An 18,310-nucleotide genomic window follows, 5' to 3' on the forward strand; every position below is an offset into this window, starting at 1 on the left:
TAAACCAATTTAGTGGTGACTCTTTATCAGGACAGAAGCGCAGGAGATGATAGGATGAGAAAGAGGTGAGAATGATTGATGTAAAAGAATGGGAAGGAGGATATGACCACTAATCTATTCTATTTTTTATTTTCTATCAACTTGCTTTTGTAAAGAGGCTTGTTAAAAGTGGAATATAATCATAGTACAGTTTTGTGGAAGCAATTTTACAAAAGCAATTGATTAAATGAATAAGACAAATTAAGTTATAACGAGGCTCTTCTCTTTTGAAAAATTGAAATTGGGGCGAAATTGCCTAGACAGTCGTCTTTTGATAATAATTGTGATGCTCACTTTGTTTTACCTTTCTGTGATTGAATGTTGATTGCATCTAAGCTAATTAAAAAAGTCAAACAGAGTGACTAGTGCCATTATCAAAATACAGTAGTGAGGATATCAGTCCCGAATATATAGCATATAGTAGTATAGTACATATGAGATATTTTAGAGAATTTGAAGTACTCTTTTTCTCATCGGGTCTTGAGTGACTGATCCGACAGAACAACTCAAAGATAAAGAAGTGTGGTGTTGTCTTTTTGGTTCCTATTCAATTTTCATTATCAGAGAGGCAACATCTATTCTTGATTCCATTTTCTAAGGGTGTGTAAAGACTATTTTTAAAAAGGGTTTTTTTTTTTTTTTTTTTTTTTGTATTTTCATACCCAATCTCTCTCTCTCTCCCTCTCTCTCTCTCTCTCTCTCTCTCACACACACACACACAACCTCTATCTAAACAGATATTCATTGAATGTTTTTCCTGGTTGCCAAACAATCTCTTGTTTTTTTTTTTTGAAAGAATAAACAAAATGTTTGATTTAGCGAAAAAATCTCAATTGGGTTTTCAAAAGGAGAGAGAGATAAAGATATAGAGCTAGGGTCTGTCTACCTATGTACATTAAAGCACAAGAATTTCTTTTTTATTTTCACCCTAAAAATTGGAGGCGGCCTGGCTTATTTTTGTATAAAAGATCATCCTATTATCATTCAAAAACAAAAAGCTCATTCTATATGCGTTTGGAAACCATTCTCTTGATTCTTATCCTACTAGAATAGAGAAGCAGAATGAATATTTTTTATTGCTCCTGGTAGGGGTGTAAACGGATCGAATTCGAATCGGATATGGTAATATCCGAATTCGATTACAGTATACACTATCTGAATTCGGATTCGGATTCAGATTCGAATTTGACGGATATTTAATATCTATTACCGAATTCGTATCCATCGGATACTGTTCGAATTCGGATATTATCCGTATCCGTTTATCCGGTAAATTCGAACATTTTATTGCAACACTTTATCTTTCTTCTCTTTCTTACTCCTCGAATAAATTTTCCAAACCCTAAAACTAGACATCTACCTTCTCTTCACAAAATTAACTCTCAAATTCTAAAATACATGAGATCTTCTTCTTCTTTTTAAAACGAAGGCAGAGAGAGAAAAGAGGTGGGGATGGATGATGGTGTTGGTAGTGGTCTTTGGGTTTTTTCTTTCTTTTTTTATGTATATGATGGAATGGGTTTGAACTATTTTGAACAGGAGAAGTAGGAGTGTTGATTGTGGAAGATAAAGAGATGGGGATTGGGTTAGAGATAGAGGTGACTGGCGGTGATGGAGGTGGTTGTGAGAAGGTGGAGAGGCGCGGTGGTGGATTTTGGTGGGGTTGGAGGCACTAAGGAATGCCAAAGGTGTCCCAGCCTCCTCCTTTCTTCTCTTTCTTGCTTCTTCTTGCAAACCTTAGAAGTCCCCTCTTTTAATTGCATTTTGGGTTTTTATATAATCCTAAGTTGGAAAATTGATATGAGCCGTCCATTTACCATCAATGTTTATGATCTTTTTGCTCTAGAATTCTCTAGAAACTATGACATTTTCTTTCAATCATCATCATCCATTTGTCTCTTTCATCCTACAACGCACATATGTTGCTTCATAAAGAAGCCATGTCAAACTCCAAGAATACCCTTAAAATGAGAGATTACGTCATTTCCTACCCAAAACACTTTTTACTTTTTTTTTTCTAAAAAGAAAATTCACTTTTCTTTTAAAAACAGAAGATAGTGTGTCATTACTAAAAATAAATATTAATAATATTATTAATAATAAATAAAAATGATTTACTTCTCGGATTCGAATGTTAAACAGATCAGATATACTATTTACCAGATTCGCATTCGCTAAGAGCCAAATATCTCATAAACGGATTCAGATAATATCCGGTTGAAACGGATCCGGATAATATTTGCTTTAAACAGATTCGGATGCAGACGGTAATCGAATTTTCAATTATCCATTTACACCCCTAGCTCCTGGCAATAGAATGGTGGTTGACAAACTCACATTTAAGAATCAATTTTCTTGTTTTTTTTTTTTTACCAGAATGTTGTTTCATTTTAATAAAATGAATTGTAGATTAATTTAAACATGTGGATCAAACCAATCAAATGTGCACCCCTCTGCGTCGTTACTCCACAAAAAAATAAATGAGAGAGGCTATTGAGAGTCACCTGATAAACTCATTCTGTTGTTTCCCAAGCAGCATATAGGCCCTCCAAATAAGGGTGAATATATAAGAACCCCAAAACATAAAAATGATTCTTTTGAATTAATAACAAACAAGTTTTTTTAATGCTTTTGAATGAAAAATCCAAAGAACCCTCCCTAGGAGGGTTGCCACTTAAACATATGCACTTATAAAAGATTCAAAAATTAAACGTGATCTCCCAACATTATTAACAACCCAATCCATAAATAATCAATAACCCCAAGTTCTCCCCCCTCGCTCCGATCTACAACCAACCTGTCTCACTACACAAAATATGAATATACATTGTACATTATTGTCTTCAATCTAGACACATCTCCTCTCTTTGCTCCCTTCCACCCACGCTGCAATGAATGAGCATTCTCTCTCCAGTCTCTAAATAAGACCTCTGTATGGATTGTACGGCTGAACCGGTGGCGGCATAGCTGCACCGTATGGGTGAACTCCGGCTCCATACGGATTGTCAAATGGATTCAGAGGTTGTTGTTGCAGTAGAGGTGGTGAGTGCAGTTGTTGGCCCATCATCATTTGCTGTTGCAACATGAAGGCTTGTTGTTGGTGAGCCATTGCCGCCATCTGCACGGCAGCGGGTGCAGCCATCCCGTTAGAGGCATAGAATGGGTCATGTGCCATTGGTTGCATTACAGGACTAGCCATTGGCACCATCTCCCATGGGTTGTAGCTTGCGTTCTGGTTCGTTCGTCTCAGGGCATCGTCATATAAGCTGTCCAGTGTAAGCTTGTCCAGTCCTCCAGCCTGTCCGCAAAATTGTAAAATGCATCATTGGCGGTGCAATTGAAGTAAATCAATGACAGAGAAGTCCCGTAAATAAAATGCAAGTGACAATCTCTCTCATGCTATTCAGTAAATGTGTTTATGCAGGCATAGGCAAGGTGTGATGTAAGGTGTTTGCCAGATGCTATCAACAACCAATCAGAATAGTGGTTAGTAAAATACTGACTGCCGTTATCAAAACAAGGGAGTGTGGATACCATTTCCTTTTATATATTTGAAAAAAAAAACTGTCTTCTAAGGTGTTTCCCCACTTTGCCATTAAAAAAAAGGTGTTTTCCTACTTTAAGAAGATAGCAAGATAATACGCTGCAGCCCATGAAATCAAAGCATGAACAAACATCAGGCTGAACAATCTCAGTATAGCAACTATATTGACCTCCTTTTCACAGGAGATTTTAGAACTGTACATTTTTTTTTTCCTGGGGATAGTTTATGAATTGCAAGCAGCGTAGTTAGTAAATTAACAGAAATTAAGCGGGCTTGATTATTTATAAAAAATCCTTGGACGTATATTTGGTCCATTTTCAGTCAACATTTTTAATTTTCCCTTTTCAATTTATGAATGGAACCCAAGGTTATCTTCACTGATTGGGACATAGAAGATCATTGGGCTCATTGAGCTTGAGTTAAGTATGTTGTATGGATGGTATCTCCATGATCGTGGGTTTACTTTTGCTCATTTTGACGAGGCACAATGATTGTATGAGTCTGAAATGTTAGTAGACAGGTAACGGCCAGCAAGGTACAGCAACCTCATGAGCGGCAGAGGATGACACTTGAACACACTGGCTGACACTTGAAACGAGGAGCAGTGCACAACAGAAAAGAACAGTGTGCATCCAAGAACGCAGCAGTCCACACTAACAATCAGCGGCCTAAAGATGGAATGGTGGACCGCACAAGGTACAATGGTCCCCAATGTAATAACAGGTCACATAAGGAAGCAGCCACACGAAGCGACAGCAACCCCCCAAGGCACAATGCACAAGCACCCATGGAGGAGAGTATTGCACAGCAGTTCACAAAAATCCACACAAGGCACAACCCACTAAGAAGAGTATTGCAGTCAGCAAGAAAGGATCACAGAAGCCACATAATGCACGGTAGTCCTTATGCAGGCACAACAGTCAACGGAACAGTAAAACACTTTCAATTAGTGACATAACAGTCCATACTCCAAGAGCAGTCCAACATATAATAGCGTAGCAATGTACAGGAGGCATAACAGCCTTCACAAGCACATAAAATTGGTATAAGGACACAAAAGTCCAGATGAGGATATAAAAGTCCAAAATGATGTACAACAGTCAATATGGAAAACAGATCAGAAATAGAGTCTGATCTTTAGCAAATCAGATTCATTGCAAGTCATTTGTCTCAAATTAGCACCAAAGAGGATTAGATTTATGGAACACTTCAAAGCACATAAAAACCAGAACATCCCATGTGTTATTTGTGCTAGAAGAAGATAGAAAAACCCTAAGTTGGCAAAGGAGAAAGGGTGAGGTTAGGATTTTGAATAGATAGGAATTGGGTTTAGGATTATGAATGGTAGAACTGTAGGAAATTGGTGTTCTTTTTTTCTTTCTTTTTCTTGGTGAATGGCTGGTAGGAAATTGGGTTTATGGTTTCAAATGATATGAAGGCTAGGTTTAAGATTTCAAATACTAGGAAAGCTAGGTTTAGGGTTTCTAATGCAGGAAGGGATGAGTTTAGGGTTTCAAATGGTGAAAATGATGGAATTCAGATTACGAGATGGAGGGAATTAGAGTTTACATCTCATGACTTTCAAAAGGTTGGAATAGAGAGATTTGCGTTTTCGAAGGATTTACAGAAGCAATTAGGATTCTAAGTCATGCGACTTGGAGGGAATTAGGATTTCAGATACCTTAGGGTTTTTGAAGGATGTGAGGAAGCCATCAAGGTTTGATTTGGGTTTGAATGGTGGGATTGGGGTTTTGAGACAGCAGGTGGAAATTAGCGTTTGGAGATTATGGAGTTTAATATTGAATACAAGATTGAAGGTGCAACAACTTCGATAGCAGAGAAGACAACTATGTATAAGGTCTTAGATCCAAATGTAGAAGGGAGAGCCAGCAGACAGGGGGAGAATCAGTCCAAAGTTTCAGATTTGATTGCGAAAGGGAGAGCCAAAGGACCAGAGAAGAGAGTGGAGAATTTCCAAGATCCTGAACAACGCTCTTGAACGATGTTGTGATCATGTTAATGTTTGGAAATTAATCATCACCCAATTCGTAAGGAGAAAGAAGAAGAGGAAGAAAGAGGAGAAGAAAAAGGGAGAATATTCGTGGAGATTGAAGTCCAACCCCACAACTTTTTGCTTTAACAAATACTGAGCTGTAAGTAATTACAATCCGTGCCATTTGGGCCATCCTAGACAGGCCTTATCATAATAACATACTGAAACTTCAATATAAATCTAACACAAACTATTTAACTCTTAACATGTGTAATCAAATAAGACTCAACTTGTCAGTTATTCAGTTATGGAAGGTCTGAAGTACCATTTCCGAGGACCATTAATAGAAGAACAAAATATTTGATAATGGATATGACAGAGACAACTGCATTTCTATTCCAGCAGAAAATTGAATCTTAGCATCAATACAGGTATTGACAATTACTATAAAACAGGAACCCTTTGAATGTAATGCAGATCATCTGTTAAGGGAAATATGCCAAGAATATTTGAAAAGAAACATGGCGTTGCTCTAAGATCTTGTAGAATGAAAGAATTGTCATAGTATATGATACCCAGCTGTGGCATGTGTATGGCAAGGATATGGCATTAACAATAAAATTGAAGTATTGTACACATGTAGCATTTCCATTTTGAAGTGTTTGGCTAGCATAGTCAAAGACAAAACAAACAGAGACTTCAATGTCCTACAGGATATAAGAAACAAGAAGAATACCAGCTTACTACCAACTGCAGCACCCTCATTGGAGCTTGGAGCAGTCACAAGTGCCAACTCCCAACCTGTAGTTGCACTAGCCGCATCTAGACCAGCAGATGAAACATCCGTTGGAGGGGCTGCAATTATCACCAAAAAAGAAAATCAGGGGACCTGTTTCTACACAAACACCCTGTTTAGATTGCAGGAATATTCAGGGAAAGTTTGGAAATTAAAAATATTAGTATACTTTCCTATATTATTTCTTACACACGAAAAGAGATAACTTGAACCAATCATATTCAATTTTGCACTGACCTTCGACCTATTATAATATCCCACTAAATTAACCAGTCATATCAATTCCCTCTAAAATGTGGAAAGAATAAAATTTCCCTGAGAAATATTTTTCTTGCAATCCAAACAGGGCCTAAATAAATAAGACACTGTTTCATGAGTAGATTGCCATGCAGGACACTATCCAGAGTAAGGGAAGCCTATCTGTAATGTTAAAAGGATTGCAGTTCAGAGTATGGTTCTGCTGGTTACAGTGGGATCATCATGATGGTGTTCATTTTGTTTACCCTGGTTCAGTTTGGATGCTGTTCTTTCTGTATAGCAGTTTTGTTTCTACCAGGCGCGCCTCACGATGAAATGGTTCTGGGTGGGGTTCTCAGCGGTAAACATGTAACACATCTAGAAGGTCTTGGTCTGGGGAGTAGGTGTCATTGATATACTCATATTGGGGTTGGTATAGTCACTGTTAGCAGAGGTGGGACACCTTGCCCCATAGTTGTAACTCAGTTGTTGCCTCAATAATTAAATTCTGTTGCATTTTTTTCAGAAAAAAAAAGAAGAGTAGCCTACCAGCTGGGATAATAGCAAGTGCCATAGAATTTTTCTCATCCAGTTCCGACCCATCTGGGTTGTCATCATTTAATCCCTGACAACCACGCGAAACAAAAATCATTTAGGGCATCAAAGGTTTCAGGCGCATGCAAAATATCTCAAACTTTAATTCGATATAATCCAGAAACATTGATGAAATTTTACCAGAAGATCAGGAGGTTCAGATGTAGGAGCTTTCACTTTGACCGGTTCAGGTAGTGGTGGGGATGACACATCTTTCTCCTGTACTTCTGGGGTTTTCTTATACTCCAGCGCCAATATCACTTTGGGAGAATCATCAATCGCCTGGTACATGAAAAGAAAGAATGTGTAGCATTAGACAGTTAACTATAACCAAGAAAGTGAAATGCCCCCAGATTTAAACAGCACATTATAGCGGTAAGTAATACAAATCTTCTTCTTTTTTTTTTTGAAAATTTACTACATACAAATCTGAAATCTGTAAAACATATGACCTCAATGATGTGGAAGTAGATGGAAACCTGAGCAAGAAAACAACTGAAAACGAGATTTGCTGATTAAAAGACAATAATACCTTAGGACTAAGTTATTATTCAAGTAGCAAAAGCACATTATTCTGACTGATTAATTTCCATCTCTACAGAAAATTTGGAATTGATACATTGTGATATTTCATCATAATTATCATTAAAAAATAAATACTACCCCGCAATCATATTATGCATGCAGAAATCAAATTGGAAACAGTTAATATTTCGGATAGTGTGAGGAAGAAAAGAAAATTCTTTGGCAAGAATTTTATTAAGACACATCATGCTGAAGCGAAGTATGAACTTCAAAAATTATCTACGGAAATCCCTCCCTCCCTCTTTCTGTGGTGTGGGTTCACATCAGCTTAACTAATAAAATTAGCAAATAAATATAAAAAAATCTATCTATATTTTTTTATTTCCTATTATTGCATACTTGACAATTGCTAGAAAAGCTACACGGTTACAGATGCAGAACCAATAGGGAAGATACTAGACTTGCCAGTAGCTAGTTCTTGTTGAAATTATTATCCAATATTAATCCTAGTTGCCCTGATACAAAATATGATATAGGATTAATAGAGAAATGTCTAATTTGATAATGTACAAGTATCCATATTATATGGCCGGAAGTGACTTTTGACACACTTTCTAGAAAGATCAGATCTAAATCTCCTAAGTATTTTGAAAAATCTCACTCGGGGTGAGGACTAAAGATCCAAGTTGAATTCAGTTAGATCCAATCAGTTGTTTTGAGTCAACTCAACTTAGGAATCTGATGGTTGATATTGGATCAATCTAACCACAGGATTTTTTACTAGATCAGTTCAGATTGTTTTTTCTTGGTGTTTTTACTAAAACTCAAGTCTCAAAGGGAAATTTAGCCAATGAAATCTTTAAAAATTGAGAGGTGCACTTATCTGATGGTTGAGATCAATCATCCAATCGGGGCATTGGATTATAGATAGGATTGGGTTGTATAAATACAAAGATCTATGAAAGATTCATTTTTCCAACAAATATCAAAGACGATGGTTTAGATATCACCTTGAGAGGATAGAGGAAATAGAAATGATAGATCTCAAGCTTCACACAATTGAACCAAGAGAATCACTCCAATGGGCAATCGAGAAATTACTTCGTGATTGAATGGGGAAGAAATCTGTTCTTCACAAGCTGGGAGCTCTAGGTTTGTTTCTTTCACTCAACCATGTAAAAAGGATGGCCAAAGGCCTGCATTTATAGAGTAGGAGAGGTTCTAGAGAATTTATAACCCTTTGCACAAGAAAACCCAAAAGACAAAAATGCCTCCTCTAGAAAGCTCATCCACAAAACTAACTGCAGTGTCATGAATAGTGTCATAAAATATCTAGCTTAAAACGAGAAAACAGAAACTAGATATGTAGGATTTCTCTTCTTCTCTTCTTTTTTTTTTGAAATGTCTCTTCCCCGAAAACTACATATACAGTGACTGTCTATTCATTTACGCTAGTCAACATAATCAACTAAACATGTCCAGTGATAGAATAAATTATAATTTGAAGAGGATGATAGTTGACCAAGAAAACTTCCTCACCTTTCGAACCGATGAAGCTCGTGGAGCATCCCTCACATACTCTTCCATGGCTGTGAGAAATGATGCAGGGGGCTGCATTGTTAATAAGTAAATGCCTTAAAAGTTTTGAATTGATTAGCAATTAGCTGATAAGAGAAGTATCATGGAAAGTAAAATCCATTATAGCTGGCATCACTAGATAACACAAAACCTGCTCAATCTTGATAAACCTTTCTCCGCGCCCAACATCAAGGCCTTTACATACTTCATAAAACTCTGACAATCTCTCGGCCTGAAAGTCAGCAGCTAACTCAAGAAAAATGCCAAATAAAACTAGACTGGTGTGCAGTGATACAAGAAAAATGGATAAATGTCACAAGGCAAACATATACCTGCTGCCCTGCCTTCCTGTATATCTCAAGGGCTCTAACAGCATCATGGCGTTGCATCTCAAAGAACTGCAACAATAACATATGATTGAATGCGTTCTACTGTAGAGTGTAGAGAAACTTTTACTGTATGAAATCAACAATACCCTTACCTTGTCAACCATATTAATTGTACCATCACTTATAGCATTATAAATTTTAATGCTCTCCACGGCAACCTGTACAAATTGAGTATGGACAACGAAAGAACAAGTTGAAAACAGTCAGAGCTTCGGCTAAACTAATCGTTGAGCAAAAATAAAAAACATACAAACTCTACTTACCAATGAAAGTGCTAACTGTATAACAAAGTTATAGACGGATGCCCCTTGTGGCTGCATATAAGTTCCAACATAAATATTCATCAAAAAACATATCAAGGGATGCTGATCTTATTTTGCATTTAAATACCCATGTGAGGGTTTGCATAGAAAAACCAAACAGCATTAACTGTAGAGGACAGACCATACAACATTGAATACTAAATCATTAAATTTTACCTGGCATGCAATAAGGCGAAAAAGAAGCTGTTGCAAAGCTGGTAGTTGCTCAAGCAATTCAGCAGTGTCCAGCTCCTTGGTTCTCTGTAGACAACACCACAGTTTATATAGGTAACTACATACCATCACATATGGATTCAGATCATTTTATTAAAGCCTTCAGTTGACCAAGTAGCAGGGATATATTATTCCCAAACAATAACATAGTCAAATCAAATCCATGAATAGATCCAAAATGTGTTACCATTAAATAGACAAATGCAGGTGCAAAAAAATAGACAAATATTGAGTTATTTATGAATGGGTAAAATTGGATGCGAAGAGGAACTCAAAATTTGAAGAATCAAGGAGTGGGAATGTTGTGCATGTACAAAAACATTAACAATTAATAAAATTTTAAAAATATATCAATACGCAGTAGGAACAATAAAACTGTACGGAAGGACAATCATCACAAACGAGTTCAGAAGAATCAGCTGCAAAAGGCTGACAGAAAATGGTTTCATTCGGTATGTATAAGAAATGGATTTCAGAGTTGTTGAAACCATTAGACTAAATAAGATACTACCATGCATAGAACCATAAAAAATTGTGGCAGGTGCAACTATTGTTCTTCAAGATATCTGACAAAACTAAAGAAATGCATGCAACATGTTGCTTATTCACTAAAAATTCATAATGAAAAACCATAATGGATTTGTACAAATACGAAATGTGGCCTTTGCATAGTTAAGAGGTGGAATTTGGAGATGCTCAGAAGTCATAACAGATGCATTTTTACTTGACTAAAGTTTCAAAGGGACACAAGAAAGATGATGCAAGAGAATGCATAGAATAAAATACTTACTGGCCGTTCTGTCTCGATATCATACTTCAGCACGCGGAAACATTCAAGCCTCTCCTCTAAAAATAGAGCATATGTGCGCACCCAAGCAGAATAATCCCATGCTGAAAACCAGATAAATAAAAGATGCTATGAATGACCCTTATTTGGGTTTTGAACTTTAGAGGAATTTTGGAACAATGAGTACCATTTGGGCTAGAATCATCCTTAAAATGGGCCATGTTAAGCATGTGGCTTCTGCTCCTGCCATAATTAATGAGCTCCTCACGAAATGTGGGGTCTACTTCCCTCAAAGCACGATGTATAACGATTAATGTTTTCAACGCAACCTAAACAACAACCAAGATTGAGTCTAGCCACATTACAAAAAAATTAAAAAAAAAAACATGTTTAACTGTAGATACGAGCAAGCTGTCAAAGCATGAGAGCACTCACGTAGCAACTATTCCAGTTTACTCTGTCTAGTTAATCCAATATAAATTCATTTGTTTTACATGGCTTATATAGTTATTGCTATTAGAAATACCCAAAGACTATAACTTACGCCCTACATCCATAACAAAGATCAAATCACAAAATCCAATACATTTCAATTATCGCAAGACACAGGAAGTGGCTCGATCAAAATCAAGGAAAATGCATGGGCACGTACCGCCCAATTATGTGTCTTAGCAAGACGTCTAGCAAGAGCATGGATACAGTATGCCACATCAGCCCGAGGTCTTGTAGCTGAAACAGCAGCAAAAATAGCTGGAAAACAACAAAGTAATAAATCAGATCAGATCCTAATTTCTCCGTTCTTTTTAATAAGCTTGAAGATCATACGAAAAGGAAAAAAAAAAACTGAGATAGTCAATACACATAACAAAACCAAACAAAAATAAACTACTACTAACATAACATAACACGCAGGAATCCTGAGTTTGTATTCTTAACGTAGAGTCGATCAAATAATTGTATTTGAGATTACAGAACATGTGAAAACATTAGGGAACTAAATCAACTTAACAATAATAACATAGCAACATGACAATCAAGCACCCAACCAAATACAACCGATTGTTTGATACAATTCACAAGAAAAATACTTGAAGCCAGAGAAGCAGTGGAATTCCCAAATCAATCCCCCACAAATTTTCACAAAAAGAAGAAGAAGAGAAGTTACACAGAAGATAAACTCACCCTTTATATGTTTCTCTTTCGCAGGACGCTCAACATGATTTGTTGCCTTCACAATCGCAACATCCAATTCCTGAAAACCCAAAGACAAAAACTTTCAAAAAAAAAAAAAAAATCAGAAAATCCAAGCCTACATACAAGAATTTTCGTAGGGTTCAAACGTCCCACCTTAAAACCACTATTCACTTTAGCCAATCCCACTTTAGTAGAGTCCTTGATAGCTCCTAAAGCTTTCCTAAAACTCTGCTGAGTTCCACCCCCTGACATTCTCCTTCCCAATCACAAAACCCTACCAACACACAATCAAACCAATCAGTTCTTCCCAATCACCCTCTTACTCATCAATAAAATAATAGCTGACTCTTTCAAACTAAGATTACTAGAAACAAAAACCTAAACTAGAAATAAACTGAATTCACAGTAAAAATAAAAGCATACCTTAGATCTAACAAATGAAAGAGAAGAGGAATTCAATACAGATCTAAAATCTTCCTCCTTTTTTATTTGCAGTAGAGAAAGAGAAAATTAGAAAAAAGCGTACCTTTGACAAAAATATCTAATACTATAAAGAGAGAGGGCGGGTTACGGAGGAGACGAAGACCCGCCGCCCTTCTCTGAGACAAAAAGTTTTGATGGAATTTCAGCGTTCGTCTACACATTTCCCTTTTTTTTTTCTAGTTCTAAGTTTCTATATTTTATCGCACTACCGTATTTTGATGGGGGCACTCCTCACTTTATTAAAAGTACGGTATGGCCCGCACCATAAAATGATCCAAACCGTCCATTAGATGTGCTACATCCTAAATAGCTTGTGCCCCAAAAATTATTTCCATAGGTTGATCCTAACCCTCCGTTCTATAGAGGATTAGGATCAACCCTCTAACATTTAGATCGGAGGGTTAGGATCAACCTATTGAAATGATTTTTGGGGCACAACCTATTCAGGCTGTGGACCATCTAATGGACTGTTTGGATCATCCTACGGTGTGGGTCATACCATACTTTTAATAAAGTGAGGAGTGCCCTCATCAAAATACAGCAGTGCTGATAACATTTCCCTATTTTAAATTTATTTATTTTTATTAACTTAACCACGGTTAGGTTTAAACCCTAGGTCCTTTCTTTCTCTGTCCACCGACGTCAAAATGCTCGCCTCTCTCTCTCTCTCTCTCTGGAAAAGTTTATAAAACTAAACTACGATGGAGACAAGGTAGAGAGAGTCTGAATTTTCTTCGACAGAAAAGGACTGGTTTTGAGGGGAGTATTGGAGGCAAGGAGAAGAGTTGGGTTGTAATAATTTCGAAAGGTAGGGGTATTTGAGACTTACCATTGGGAGGAGGTGCCACGTGGTAGTGATGACAGCTACCAAGATAGTGATACCCATTCGCACGTGATTGTGCGAGACGCACACAGCTCAACTTATTTTGGGTGAAAAGACTGGTATACCCTTGCTACGGTATTTTTTTTAAAAGAAGGAAATCTATTTTTGCAACTGAAAAAGGGTTAAGATTGTCTGATAGGAATCGGTTTTCACAATCTAAAACGAAGATGACCTTAATTTTGAATTCAATAATCGATTTAGACTCACAATCGGTTCTCAAAATCCAAAACAGACGTGGTCAAAAAAACTAGCCGTATAGTTAGTTGTACAAACAAAAGGGAAAGTCGAGATTCGGAGTTTCTTAGAAAAGAGGAATCTCAACTCTCAAGGTCATTTAAGTCTTTTCATCAATTCTTGCTTGGCTGTACTTTCACCTTCGAAGAAGAAATATATATAAGTGTGGGACCCGCATGGCAGCTGAAACCATTGACCAATAAAGTACTGAAATATCCGAACGGCATCTTGTGTGGGGCCCGCGACTTTTGACGTGCTCCGTTGCTTTTCCAATTTTACTTGTCCTTTTTGATATTTCCACCCAATTCAGACGCAAACATGAAACACCGTTCGTACCCTCGACGACAAACCACATAATGTCTCGGCCTCGCGCAATCTGAGGAGTCTCGCTAAATGCTGTCTTAACGTTCAGCGTAAGAAAAAATGTTCGTCATCTCCTAACGGGAGATCTGGGCTGTCTGTCCAGTGGGACCTACTTTGTGGTTTGGGAAATGATACATTCGCCCCCTTTTCTTCCATAGCCACCCCCTTGGTATGTAAAAAGTAGGGGTGCAACCGATGTTTTAAATTTCGGTTTCAGTCGGTTTCGGCCACCACCGAAACTAAAATATTTCGGTTTCGGGAATAAATTTTGGCTGAAATCATGTAAAAATATAATTATGATTTCGTTAATTTTTTTAATTTTGACCGAAATGTCTAAAATTTCAGTGTCAATTTCTACGATTTCGGTTGAAATTTCGATGAAAATTATAACATTTCGATGTAAATTTTTTAAATTTCGGTGGAAATTTTGTAAAAAGGTCCAAAAATAAAATTTCAACCGAAATTTCGACGACATTTCAGTAAAATTTAGGTAAAATTTCAGCGAAATCTTGTAAAGAAACAACTTCATGTGAATTCCGTTTCGGTTTGTGCCGAAACAAAATATTTGGGTTGGATTGAGGCCAACCGTAGCCCAACCCAAGATAGCATACCGTTAACCCTGACCCAATCCAACCCAAGCCTTAGATCAAGGAGGGTCAACCCTAAACCAACTCACCTATGAATCTCTCAACTCTAACACCCCATCTAACATTTTTTCCCAAATCGGGTTGGTTTGAGTCTGTTTATCCTTGGGCAAAAATATAAAAAAATTGGGGGAAAAATAGGCATAGCTATTGATTTTTAAAGTCTATTAATAATGGCGCTGCCATGTTTTGTTAACCGAGCTAACTCAACTTGTCTTTACTTTTTAAATTGGCTTTTGACAGCTTCTTGGGGGCTGTAATAACCTTTGAAAGCCTGTTAATTAATAAAAGACGAAGTGAGTCAATGCAATTATCAAAACATGGTAGTGCCGATATCAATAGGCTTTATAAACCTATAATTTTAACTAAAAGACTTTTGCTCATCAGCGAAAAACTTCTCTTTAATCTCCAATATGTGATTTGGTTCTCCCATGAACGGTTGAGATTATGTGTACTTATATTGACCTTGATGGATAACTTTCAAGTAACTTGAAATAGGAGATTTAGAATATAATACCACTAGTATTTTTTCATGGAAAAATGAATATGTAGACCACCACCATATAAGCAGGGGCCCAGGGCCCACCCTCTTATACAGTTATAGGTCCTATCGATTGCACCAATGGGACAACACCTAGGCCCGAAAATGACCTCTAATCTGCTCTCTCGTGTGTTGCGTTGTGGGCCCTATTGATTTCACCCAAGGGATGACTTTGAGACAGCAGACGAGGAATTCATACTATTTATTAGCAGATTAGGAGGCATAAAAATAAATTAATCAAATCATAGGTTGGCATAATAAAATTGTGTATTGTTTTCAAATCCACGACTTAAACTTAGGTTGAGAGTTGAGACCCCTCATATTTGAATTGAAAAGGTCGTAGTCCTCCACGCGAAAAATGCCTTGTTTTTTGGGATTTCTTGACTTCTTCCACGTTTGAATAAAATTCCTAGTTTCCATTCTACGGCTTCTATAGTTAAATTCAAAGGCTATATTTGCCCAATCTACCTGTTCAAAAGTTTCGTATTGATTGCCTGATAAAATGACATGATAAGAGAACATTACAACATTGCAAGCTATATAGCCCGAGCAGGGAAACGAAAACAGAAGATATCATGTGGCCGATGCCACACAAAAAAACGAAGATATCGCTATTCTCACGCATGCGAGAGTGAGGACGAGCACATATTGATGATCAAAACGACCATGTCGAGACTGTTGATTTGATGGGCCATCTCACAGCGACCCAATGTATTAGGTACCTAATCAATACACTAAAAGCTCCGGAGTTGAGTGAATGCGTTAGCTTAGGCCTGTTAAACCTGTCCCATACCAAGCTAGGTCCCACCTAATCCTACACCTGGGCAAGGCCCCACTTAGGACCATGGTTTCAAATTTAGGTTTCGGAATGCGTTTCGATCCTCACAGAAATCAAAATTTTGAAATTTCGGCTGAAATCCGATGAAATCAAATTAACAACTATTTTATCTCGTACAGAATTTCGACCGAAATTATTGAAATTTCGGGTAATTTCGGGCAAAATTTCAGGATAATATTAAAAAATTATCGAACATCAAGATTTTTGGGTGACCCTTAAATTTCGGACGAAATTTTGGGATAAACAAAATTTCGACCAAAATTTCTAAGTTTCTAAATTACCATTTCAGGTATTACTGATTTTAGTTAGGGCCTCTACGGAAACCCGAAATTTCAGATTTCGGTCGAAATTTAAAACCATACTTAGGACTATAAACTTCCACCATGCTTCCACATCTGTCATTCTCGGAGCCCACTGTAATGGCTTTCACACTGACCTTTTTTCCTGGTTGCCCCTTCCGCGACTAATCTGTGATAACTTCACTATATCGACTCGAAGAGATCTTTAGGACATCCTTTTCATGGTCTAGAATCATCTGATAAGAGTGGGATCAAGGGGTAAATAAGCTGGACATTTGATGGCTAACAATATTCACGGACTCGATCTCCGTACATGTGACAGTGGATCCATACTGTACATGGTCGTTTTTATTTTTAAGGATGCTGATCTTAAAAGTTGCTTCCTTTTGGTACTTGTTTGTGTTAGTATTTTTGTACGTAACATGAATATTCACTGGCAGTATTATTTACATCAGTGCTCTAAAAATAAACAGGTGATTGAAGCAGAAAGAGTCTAATCTAGTCCAAAATAGGTCCAGAAGTGGTTCAAAGGCTGAACAGAGACATCAATAAATGCATTAAGAAACAACAAAGGAAAATTAAAAGAAAAATTAAAAATTAACAAAAAGTAGGTAAAATAAGGAAACATGGGCAACTCCAAGAGGCTATTCCTCTCTCGGCACTGCTCATTAGGAGGCAGGCAGAGGCTGCCCCGGAGAGGGCGAAGAGTTTGGGTACCCCTGTGGGCAGATAAGCTATAGCAGACCTACCAATTAGTCGTTCAAGCTTTTCCTGGGAGTATAACATGGGTTACTTCAGTGTTCAAGCAAGCTTTTCCTGGGAGTATAACATTGGTTACTTCAGTGCATATTCGGTCATACCAAAATGGCACCTATTGGGAATTTAACCAGGTAGAACTCACCCCTAAAAGCCAGCCGTTAGAGGAAGGGTGCCCCTTCCTTTATAACCCATGCACATCCACCTATTTTTTCTGATGTGGGATGATTTGCTTTTGTGTGGAACCCTAACAGCACCACTGATTTGTTTTCAATAGGACCATCAAGCAGTGCAACCTGGTTCAAATTGACTAAGCCTCATGCTCGTCCAAGGAGGGAGTTTGTGTTACCCAACTCCCCTTTTTTTATAACAAGACAGAAACCTCAACCCAAATGTAATTTTATTTTTTATTTTTAAAAAAATTGACAATTTCATTGATACTATGAAGATTGGGGACCAGGGGTCCCTACTTGCATTACATAGAATCAATTAAGGGTGGCAATGAGCATACTCCTACACCAGTAAAAACCAAAATAAGTGATCTTCTGAGTCAACCGCTACAGTGAGGTCCACACTTTCATGCGCTGCCACCACGCCGAATAACTATTTCACTTTCCTTTCAAATTCTTCATCTACTACCACAGCCGAGAGTGCCTTCACTATTCCCCCTTCCTTTCCTTCACACTGCCCAATGATCTCAACTGAATCGAATCCAACAAAAAGTGCCATATTTGTGGGCCCCATCAAGTCATATGTGTGATATGCCACATCACACAGACTTCTCCACCACTTTCTAGCTGGCGAATTCGATTTTTAAAAATCCCGCTCAAAGGCCTAAGGTTATTATGCGCCCCTAACGTGCACGATAGCTAACCAATCGAATCCGATCTTCAGTGGCCTCCACCTTGCGCCACCGCCTGTCCCGGGGGATCCCCATTAAACCACCAATCCAAAAAACCTAGCCTAACCCGAGAGACCATTATTGTTCACCCTAACTTCTTACTCTTCACCTCCAGCAGAACCTAAAACCCTAACCCCACCCTTCCTTCCACCTAAC

At 37.6% G+C, this 18,310-nt stretch overlaps 1 protein-coding gene across 2 annotated transcripts; it reads right to left on the reverse strand.

Annotated features, from left to right (window-relative positions):
• Positions 1–2,622: 2,622 nt before the first annotated feature.
• LOC143879449 (putative clathrin assembly protein At5g35200) lies at positions 2,623–12,893 on the reverse strand. Of its 2 annotated transcripts, none has more exons than XM_077381833.1 (16): positions 12,739–12,893; positions 12,366–12,486; positions 12,201–12,270; positions 11,671–11,768; positions 11,206–11,347; positions 11,022–11,122; positions 10,175–10,258; positions 9,959–10,009; positions 9,788–9,853; positions 9,639–9,704; positions 9,458–9,538; positions 9,268–9,339; positions 7,345–7,485; positions 7,159–7,234; positions 6,313–6,431; positions 2,623–3,337 (listed from the first exon to the last, which is right to left on the reverse strand). In XM_077381833.1, exons 2-16 carry the CDS (start codon positions 12,462–12,464, stop codon positions 2,957–2,959), a joined length of 1,647 nt encoding a protein of 548 aa, XP_077237948.1. In that variant the 5' UTR covers positions 12,465–12,486; positions 12,739–12,893; the 3' UTR covers positions 2,623–2,956. The 2 variants fall into 2 exon arrangements, with proteins under 2 accessions (XP_077237948.1, XP_077237949.1); XM_077381834.1 differs by having other exon boundaries at positions 12,636–12,783.
• Between the last annotated feature and the right edge of the window lie 5,417 nt (positions 12,894–18,310).

This window comes from Tasmannia lanceolata, unplaced genomic scaffold (genome assembly GCF_043159265.1).
Source record: "Tasmannia lanceolata isolate RefF3 unplaced genomic scaffold, GAP_Taslan_0.1 ptg000006l, whole genome shotgun sequence".
Lineage (NCBI taxonomy): Eukaryota > Viridiplantae > Streptophyta > Magnoliopsida > Canellales > Winteraceae > Tasmannia > Tasmannia lanceolata.

Excerpts from the sequence above, each read along its gene's own strand:
- LOC143879449 (XM_077381833.1), bottom strand. The coding sequence starts at position 12,464 with ATGTCAGGGGGTGGAACTCAGCAGAGTTTTAGGAAAGCTTTAGGAGCT. Across the intron at positions 11,123-11,205 it reads GGATGATTCTAGCCCAAATG|CATGGGATTATTCTGCTTGG; the intron begins GTACTCATTGTT and ends TCTGGTTTTCAG. Across the intron at positions 3,338-6,312 it reads CTGCAGTTGGTAGTAAGCTG|GCTGGAGGACTGGACAAGCT; the intron begins GTATTCTTCTTG and ends TTTTGCGGACAG.